This window comes from Petaurus breviceps, unplaced genomic scaffold (assembly GCF_028583685.1).
Source record: "Petaurus breviceps papuanus isolate PSGF00001 unplaced genomic scaffold, PetGlider_PUasm1.0 172, whole genome shotgun sequence".
NCBI classification, from domain to species: Eukaryota; Metazoa; Chordata; class Mammalia; order Diprotodontia; family Petauridae; genus Petaurus; species Petaurus breviceps.
Window position 1 is genome coordinate 4,889,600 of NW_027185755.1, and position 10,092 is coordinate 4,899,691.

The following is a 10,092-nucleotide window of genomic DNA, read 5'->3' on the forward strand; positions in this document are numbered from 1 at the left end:
TAAAGGAGGTGATCCAGAATTTCATTTTCAGGGCAAAAGGAGATGTAAGTATCCATCCATATGTCAAGTAATAAAGATTATCACAGCCAGGCTACAAGGGCAATACATGAACAATGGAAGCAAATGCTTTGGAAGACCAAATGTGGTTTTCCCTGGGTAGAAACATGCTGGAGCGGCATTCCTCACAGAAAAGCAATCATTTCTTCAAATACTGGTTGTCTGACATATTCTAGTAACTTTCATGGGGGTCTTGAAAACTGGACTTTTATTCCAGCTCTGCTGCTATTAATTTGTGTGACTTTGGGCAAAACATTCAATTTCTCTGGGCCTCCATTTCTTCCTCGGTAAAATGACAATGCTAAAGAACCTTGATAAAGTTTGATGAATTTCTAAGGCCCTTTACAACTCTCCAGATTACAAGATCTAGGACTCAGGTGATATGTGCCGCCCTTCCCCCTTCTCACTTATCTTTACTGTGTAACCAGTATTCCCTTAATTATTAGGAAGTGAACAAAGAAGTAGCCTAATGCTTTAAAAAGCAAGCGGTTAGTCTATGTTTGGATTAAAGGCAATTTGCTCATATCCCTTCAATCTTGAAATGTTTGTGATTAGAGGATGCCTGCAGTCTCACTACTATGTTAAATTACTCAAAGAAAAAAAAGTAACATTGGTTTTGCTACCTGGGACATTGCTGGTACTCCACAAACTTACCCTCCTGGATCATCAAGAGATCACAGAACAGTATGTTCTGACACCAAACGTGGAGAATAGTACAAAGGAAGACAATGCTACTGACTAGTCAAGCCCAATCACTTGGAGCAAGTGACTGAACAGGGAAACTGTTATACCCAAAAATCTTCAGTTAACCAGGTTATGCAAACTACAGGGAGCAGTAACACATTTGTATTCACAAAGCAACATAGTAACCTCAAAAGACTCAACTTCCCCACCCACTCCCATCCTAGGGAATAGCATACTGCAAATGTCACAAGATCATGGAAAGAAGAACAGCCCTATGTCACTCACTCATTATCAAACATCTTGAAATTCAGATGCAACCAGCTCACTGAATGAGAATAACTTCAGCAGGACCCTCAACAACATCCTCTAACTTTCCTGAAGCCTCTGAACATCAGGTCTCTGAAGATACGTCTTTATTGGCATCAAGACCTTTCTGAGTTCTCTCATCTGGCCTCCTTTCCACACCCATTCTACCACCTCTCCTCCTGTCTCAAAGGTCTGTCCCTTGCTCTTTCTTCTCTCCAATATCCTCAACCTCTTCTGCTAGCTCCTTAAAACATGAATAGGTGTCTCTTATCTTCGCTGGAAAAAAAATTTACATTCCTTTGATACTGCGTCCTTCTCTAGTTACCTGCTTTCAACAAACTTTTTGTAGCTGAAAATAAAAAGCCTACACCTGACAACTCTATTTTCTTATCTATTCTCTTCCTAATTCCTTGTAATGTAGTTTCTATCCACTCTACTAAAACTGTTCTTGAGGTCACAAATGATCCCCTCCTCACCAAACCCAATTCCCTTTTCCCAGTCTTCACTTTCCTTGAAGTCAGGCAGAAGAAGGATGGGTTTAGAGTGAGGGAGATCTCACCAAACTCTGCCTCTCCAACACAGACTAGCTAGTCGAACCCTTCCAGGAAAAGAACCCCCATGACCACTTTGACAAGGGATTGCCCAGTCTCAGTTTGAATGAATGATTCTAAAGAGGAGGAAATCCACCTTCTCTCAAGGGAGGTCAGGCCACTTGCGCAGTTTCTGTCTGGAAGTTTCTTTGGATATTAAGCCTAAATTTGCCTCTTTGAACTTCACCCTATTACTCCTGGTTTTAGCTTCTGTGTAACATCTATACTACATGGATATCTTCTCTCACCAAAAGAAAGGGGGCAATAATTATGTCATCTATATCTCTTCCCTCTATATAACCCCAAATTCCCTAATACAGTACTATGTCATATAGCAATCCATTAAATAAAGGAGATCATAAAAGGATCTATATTCAAATAATGATGTAAGTCTGTCTACAAGAACCTAACAAGTTAGGTCTTTAAATAAAAGCCATTATCTGGTGGTTCTGTCTACAAGAACCTAATAAGCTAGGTTTTTAAATAAAAACTATTTCCTGGTAGTTCCAGACTTTGACATGCATAAATGTCTGGACCAAATGAAGATTATTTCTCAGAGAATGTTTCTAAGAACATATCCCTAATTCATCTCTACTAGCCATAGGGGAAGGAAAGAAAAGAAAAGAAAAGAAAAGAAAAGAAAAGAAAAGAAAAGAAAAGAAAAGAAAATAACCCAGTCATCTCCAGAAGGAGTGAAGTTTCCAGAGTTAAAGAGCTACGATAAAACAAAGGCACAGTACGAGGTCCTCAAATAGAGACATCCACTAGGGAATCACTAATGACCAGCTGGTACTAAATAGGCTGGGGGTGGTGGAGGTGGAGTAGAGTTTACAGAGTAGAGAATGGGAAAATTGTAAGGCACTTAAAAAAGCCCCAATAGTAGAAAAGAAGCAAAACGGCACACATGAGGAAGTTTTCCCTTTGCTTCCTCCAAGGACTTGCCTCAACTTTCATTAACTGCTCCCTTTTCCAGGATGAGTTGGCAAGGCAGGCCAGTGTAACCCTTTGTGCACCTCCAGATGAAATGTCATGTTTCCTCTTAAGGCCTGGAAAACTACTGTCATTAGGGAAAAGTAATCCAACAGATTCGTATATCTTTTCAGGAAAAATGGCTTGAATAGGTGCTAAGGTCCAAGGAATAACCGATAAGCCTTTCAAATGGTCATCATTAGGTCCAAAGCAAGGTCTCCTGAGTCCATCATCAGCCCCCATCCAGAAAAAACCGAGAACAGGAGCCTTTCTTCAACTGCTCAATCCAAGAAAGTAACCTGTTTCATGCTGGTAGAAAGACAGATTCCTGGGGCAGCTAGGTGGTGCAGTGAATAAAGCACTGGTGGGCCCTGAAGTCAAGAGCACCTGAGTTCAAGTCCGACCTCAGACACTTGACACACTTCCTAGCTGTGTGACCTTGGGCAAGGTCACTTAACCCCAATTGCCTTGCCTTCCCCATTCAAAAAAAAAGAAAGAAAGACAGGGTCCTGCTGAGAGAAAAAGCCAGATATCTATAACACCCTGGGGACATGTTATAAAAATCAGACTGTTCAGTCCAGGAAGTTATGGTATAACCCCTCTGCTTGTTTTGCCCAAGCCCTGTGACAAGGGTCTTAAGACTCCTCTGCTTCTCCTCATGTGTGATGGCCGAGATACTATCAGAAAAATCTGGACTTGAGGATTTCACAATCACAGTATAAACCCTTACAACTACCCTGCCATAAGCAGGTCTTGTCTCCCTATCCCTTCTGCCCCTCTGCCACTTGGACAGATGGCTTAAGAGAGTCAAACACCGAGGTGATGGCTAACATTAAGTGCTTCTATCAGAAAGCAATCATTTTGGCCCCCTTTGAAATGATTCTGCTAGTCCTTAGTGTTCTTTCTTTACTCCAGTGATTTTGTATTGACTTCTCTGTGCACATGTTGTACCCCCTAGGAGAATTTAAGTTCCTTGAGGCCAGAGGCTGGATTCCCACAGTATCTAGCACAGAGTAAGCCCTTCATAAAACAAGTCCCTACACAGTTACCCAGATAAATGAAGGGGGGGGGGGGGGCTCATTTAAGTATCCTGGGAAACATTCCTCTGTCCCTCAGCATCCACCACAGGCTTGAATCTGAGAAGTTCATAGGATTTAGAGAGATAAGGGTCCTTAGAAACCATCTACCCCCAACACCCTCATTGGACAGGTGAGGAGGCAAGCTAGGCAACTTGCCCAAGATCACCCAGGGGAGCAAGGGATTGTAACCGAGATCATTTCACTCCAAAGTACATGGCCAATGCCATCACACCCAAAGAAGAACAATCATCAAGCTACCCACCTTCTGTTCACCCCTCTAAGAACCCTCAAGATATTCACTTAGGATGAGAGAAAATGTGGCTCTTGAAAATCCTACCCTCCCAAAGCTTTCTGACCAAAATTTAATGAGATCAGGAGGTTCTGAACTCAAGACACTTAAAGGGAAGACCATTCTAGGTAGGTCTTGGAGCGACATCAAGAAGTAGCACAAATATGCCCATGTCTTCTCCCTACTTTTCATCAGGATTGCTGATGAGAAATTTCCACTCCATCTGGACATGGCCTAAGTAGAAATTAAATTCTAGAACTTAGGGTTTCTACAGAACTCTGGAACTTTGCATCAGAGGGTTTCAAAGTAATAGTCCTCAACAGGAAAGAGAGCCAACTCATCTGTGGTCAGCCTCATACTTGGCCACTGATTTGACACTGGAGGATGGGGGGAAGGAAGGACTAAGGAAAAGGAAGAGTCAAGGGTTAACTCTAAGATTACAAACCTAAGTTATTGGAAGGATGATGGTACTTTTAACAGAAATAGAGAAGTTTAGAGGAGAAGCAACTTTAGGAAGGAAAATGATGAGTTAAATTCTAGACACTATGCCTAGAGGATATCCAGTAAAGCTATCTAACAGGACGTTCTGGTCATATGGGACTGGGCTTCGGTGAGAGATTAGGGCTGAATACACAGATTTAAGGATATAGCTGCAGAGATAACTGATCTTATTGGAGCTGATACGATCATCAAGAAAGAGGGTACAGAGTGGAAAGAGAAAAGGGCCCAGGACAGGGCCTTGGGGCATACTTACAATCCAGGCAGTAGGGTGAGGGAGAGATGGGTAATTGAAGATGATATTGCAAAGAATACTAACAAGGAATAGTCAGACAGGTAGGAGAAACAGGAGAGCAGTGTTATGAAAACCTAAGAAGAGGGTATCCAGGAGGCAAGGGTAGTAAAGAGTGTCAAATACTGCAGAGAAGTCAAGAAAGACAATGATAGCAAAAAGGCCATTAAGTTAAGCAATTAAGAGATTGCTTAGAGAAAATACTTTCGGTTGAATAGTAGGGTCTGAAACCATAATACAAAGAGCTGAAAAGTGAGAGGAGGAGATAAAGTGGAGTTAATAAGAGCTTTTTCTAGGAAATAAGCTATGAAAGTGAGGATATAGAATTCTAGCTTGAAGAAATACTTGGGTCAAGTGAAGAGCTTTTAAGCATGGGGAAACTAAGAGCATGTTTGTAGGCAGCCAGGAAGGAGCCCACAGATAGGGAGAGATTGAATATTAGAAAAGGGCAGGAGCAGATGGACAAGTTCCTAGAGGAAATGAGGGGAAGAGATCAGGGCACATACAGAGGACCTGTCTTGGTGAATTGGGACACCTTTTTGTTCGTTTCTGGGGCAAAGGAAGAGAGAATGGGGGATGACTTGAGGGACTTTGGAGATACAGAACAGAAGAGAAGATGAAGTAGGTACTCTGTTGAAAGGAAGGATGAAGGAGTGGTATAGAAAGAAGAGAAAGTTAGGAACAGCTGCTATGGGGAAAGGGGTAGAAAGTCAACTAGAAAAGAATAAAAGGATTGCCATGCCATTAGTTTGGGCCCAACTGGCACAATGATGTGAATTCCTGTAGGGGCATTCAGCAGTGCCTTCCCTCCCTCCCACTCTTTCTTTCTTTCCTCAGAACCTTAAACCCATTTCACTGTGAAGCTCACATATTGGACCACAATAGGTCCCTGCCCAAGCTCCACTTACTGGCAGTATTTTGGGCCTTGAGCCCTCTGAGTGAAAGTCAATGGTAACAGTTTCTTTTTGGAACAGCAACCCTAAGGATCTCCCCCTACCAGATATTCTATTTTTTTTTTCCTAATTAAAGTGGCCAATTCACTGAATGGGTGTAATCTCACTGTAAGTGAGTTTGTGAAAAAAAAAAAAAAAGCCTTAGCTTAAAAGGGCTAGGGTCTCCCACTGCATCCTGGATCATTTCCAGCAATCTTGATGAAGATCTGGACACTGGATCCAGATGGTTCAGGAGGACAAAGTGAGGTTGATGACCTTGCACAGTCCTCCCTCACTCAAGTCAAAGTCAACTGAAAATCATGTCATCATTTCCTTAGTCCTCTTCAAAAATGAAGGTTTTTCAGGATGTGAGTGGAAATAGGCCAAGGAGGTATGGGACTCGAGTAGAGGACAGTGCATAGCTGAACTTATCAACTTCTCAAAATTGTTAACTGGTCTAATTTTTAAAGGGAAGAAAGTAAGCCCAAAACAGAGGTGATTGACTAGGAGAAGAGGAAAGGGTAGAGTAACAATGAAGATAGAATAGAATACTCAGAAAACGGTATGAGTGAAATTTTACAGAACAAATCCTTTTATTAAGGGGATTTGTTCTGTAAAGTTTGGATTCAGTCAAAGGGCCACACTTTAAGGACCTAGAGGGACACATGTGGCCTGGAGGCAGAAGGTTCCCCACCATAGATGGCCATAGAGGAAGCTGCCCAACTAGGAAGCCAGGATGTTTGAAGGGGGATCAGTAAGTATTTAAGTACTCCACAGAAGATAGGGATGGTAAGCAGCATGGGGCAGGGGAGTAGATGACAGCAACCAGATCTAGATAGAGATAGCTAGATAAATGAAGTGAAATGCAGAGGGGTGAAGACAACAAAAGCAGTGTGTCAGAGAGACTGGGTGGTTAGAATCAAGGAGTCCGCCTATTTCTTCTCCAAGTCCAATTAGAATAGGGAGGATGAGAGAAGGTGCATTGAGCACTGGAGAGGATAGTTCAGAATGCAAAGGGAAACTAGAAGGATGTCTAAGATGAAGGGAAAATTATTTGCAGCAGAGTAGAGGAGAGAGGGGAAGCAGGATGGTGACTTGAAAGAGGGGAAGAGGTAAAGTGAAAGGGAGTGAAGAAGAGTGGGCAGTGGCAGCAGAGGGAAGGGATTCTGCTTAGGCAGATTTGTTGCCTTGGACAACTCCTATCTATGCCTGAAATTCAAGGATTTTCCCCCCCTTCATACACTCCTAGCTTATGGCAAATTGGATGGACTACTGACTGTTCTCTGACCTCAGTCTGCTCTCTTTCATCTAGTACACACTTTGACTGGAACAGACTCTTGAATGAATATTTATTGATGCCTTCTATGCATGGGTTCAGCTCTCTGGAAGCCAAAAGGGAAGTCCAAGACAAGCTCCCAAAACTCAAAGAGCTTACTAGTTGAGTAAGACAGTTCAGAGCTTAAGGGATCCTTCTTACAACCTTCTGAGCTTACCACCTCAAATCTCTACTCTACAATGGCTTGGTTAAAAGTCTTCCCTTTCTTCAAACACCCTCCCTCTGCCCCCAGCATAACTGAATTTTAAATTAAACATTGGAGACAGTTAAGTGGACACTTTTAGCAGAAGAGGGAAATTTGGAAGAGAAAAGTAGCACTTGAATTTTACTTCTAAAAATCTAGCTATGACAAAGTGAAATGTTTGAGTTCCACAGCCCACAAGCAGGGAGCAGGCTTCAAACTATTCAATAAGGAGGTCACAATACAATGGTGAAAAAAGCACAATGTGGAATGAAAGTGAAATGCAACAAAAACTTGAAAGAGCTAAAGAGTATCCACAGAATCAGAATAAAAACTTAAAAGTGAAGCATCTAAACAGAAACCTGGGAACTTTGAAAATAACATGTGAGATTTTCATTAAACCAAAGGATTCTGAAACTAATTTTCCTGGGGACCCTTAATACTCTTTGTACAAATACGAATAAGGGGAAATGCAATTAAAACAAATGCATCCTCAAAATGAAAAGAATACCTTTCCAAACCACTCCCCCCCCCAAAAAAAATACATTATGGAGTTTTGTTTTTTAAAAAATCTTTCAAGGTTTTCACAATTATCTAATCACTGTATTTTCCCCTACCCACCTTAGTTTCCCCCCAATGTCTTTTCACAAAAAATCCCCTTTCTAAACAGGCCTGCCTCTCTAAATGCATATATTGGCTAAGATCTAAATCACTAATCTTCACTGTAGCCTGACCAAAGTTCTTCATTCTGCTATTCTAAAAATCCATTTCTTTCATAATACTTGTCTCTTGATCACAATTCTTAACAGCTCAGATGCTACACTGCATCTTATGAAATCCTTTCTCCAGAAACCTCACTTACCACCCCCATCCTAACACCTAACCATAAAGCTCAATCTTGCCTTAAACCAGGCCTTTACTTAATGCCCTGACTCATCCTATTCCCAATAAGCCCCAATCTTTCCTCTTCAAAGATCTGATTTCATTCTCATTCATCCCTAGCATTCCTCTTCCCTCCAGAACCCCTTTCTTCTCACTCCCAAACCACACCTTCCTTCATACCATCCACTGGACCCTTAAACTCTACCCTTTCCAACAATCCCTGGGTCCCCTCGAAGCTCTCACTCTCAGTCACCTGCTCCTTATTTTCTTAGACTTCCCTACACCTCCTTCATTACTCTTCCCTCATCCAAAACACGCTTCCACATTTCCCATGGCTTCTTCCTTTCCCTTAGCCTCTCATTCCACCCAGTTTCTCTTTCTCTCTCCTCTCAAATCTCACATTCACTTCCCTCTTCTCTTCTACTACTCTCCTCCTCCCCAACCTGCTGCTGTCTTTCTTCACTCCCTTGCATCTCCACTTCCCAAAGCCAGTCTTCTTCTACTCTCCCACCCTACCAACTCAACTCCCCTAACTCTCTTCCCATACTCTCCGCCCCCCCCCCCCACTAATGTCCTTCACAGTGCTCTCTGTTGTTGTGCCATTACCCCCAAACTGTCTGGCTTCCATTCTCTCTTCTCACCATATCTGCAGATGATACAACTCTGAAAGGGATAGTTGTTAGCTGGGTGGCAGTCAGGATGCACAGGCTAGAACACTGAGCAGAGCCTAATATGATGAAATTCAGCAAGGGAAGATGGACAGTTGGGTTCAGAACCTTGACTTCACAAGCAGATGATGAGAGAGGCATGTTTGGAAAGTTAAAAAAAAAAAAGATCTGGAGTTTTCAGTGGGCTTCAAGCTCCATATAACTCAACAGTGTGATACAGGGGTCCAAAAAGCTAAGGCACTTTGGGGTTGAATTAAGACAGGCTTCTAAGAAGGTCAGACAGACCTAAGAAGGTCCTGGGCACATCTGGAGTACCCGGTTCAGTCCTGCTGGCCATGTAGGTAACCCGGAGTGTGTCCAGAGGAGGGCAGCCCGTCAGGCCGGCAACCAGCATTTCTTAAGTGCCTGCTCCTCTGTGCCAGGCACAGGGGGCTGAAGGGCCCTGGGTCCACGTCAGGAGGCTCTGCTGAAGGGCCGGGGCATGCTTAGGCTGGAAAAGGGAGGGCTCAGGGGCATCGGGGCTGAAAGGCGATCAGGCAGAGGAGGGACGGCCCAGGGCTGGGGGGGCCCCGGGGCAGGAGCAGGGGCCGGCAGCTACAATGGGGCCCAACTTCCCACCACGAGGCCGGGACGGGAGCTAGGCTCCCCCTCCGTGGAGGACTCCAGGCCGCCCCCGCCGTGGGGGGCCGGTGACGAGAGACTCTACAATGGGGTGTCCTTCGAGACCCCTCCCGGGCCCCCTCAGGCCTCCTCTCCCCGCCTCCGCACTTCCCCCCACGCCGCCCCGGTCTGCCGCGTCCCCTCAGGCCTCCCTCCCGCTGCCCCGCCCGGCCGGGCTCCCTCCCCGGCCCCGGGCCGGCCGCACTCACGGCTGTAGAGGGCGATGCAGGCAGCGTCCTGCCCGGTGCGGACCTCGAGGCGCAGCGCCTGCTGTTCCGCGTGTCTCTGGATCTCGCCGTTCGCGTCCCCGATGGTGAGGAGCCGAGCGCCGGGGAACACGGACACGGCCACGCCGGGCCCCGCGGCCGCCACGCCGCCCGCCGGCCCCGAGCCCCCAGCCGCCGCCGCCGCCGCCGCCGCCGCTGCCATCTTAGATCCGGCTGCAGGCCCCGCCGCCTCCGCCGCCGCCGCCGCCGCCGCCGCCGCCGCCGCCCGGGCCCAGGCAGCAGCCAGCACAGAAGCCGAGGCCGGGGTGCAGTGCCCCCTGGCGGCTCCTAGAGGCCTCGCAGGCGCTGCCGCGGCCCGAGCCCCGCCGCACAGCGCCCCCTACCTGAGGCGAGGGGCACCGCGGGCCGGGCTGGACACGCCCCCTGGCCGAGGCCCGGGGCG

At 45.7% G+C, this 10,092-nt stretch overlaps 1 protein-coding gene across 2 annotated transcripts in view; it reads right to left on the bottom strand.

Annotated features, from left to right (window-relative positions):
* CARM1 (coactivator associated arginine methyltransferase 1) overlaps window positions 1–9,852 on the bottom strand; it is a 57,468-nt gene extending 47,616 nt beyond the window's left edge. For both annotated transcript variants that reach the window (XM_069083050.1, XM_069083049.1), the window contains exon 1: window positions 9,633–9,852. In XM_069083050.1, the coding sequence (XP_068939151.1) occupies window positions 9,633–9,852 (220 nt within the window). The remainder of the gene's footprint in view (window positions 1–9,632) is intronic.
* Between the last annotated feature and the right edge of the window lie 240 nt (window positions 9,853–10,092).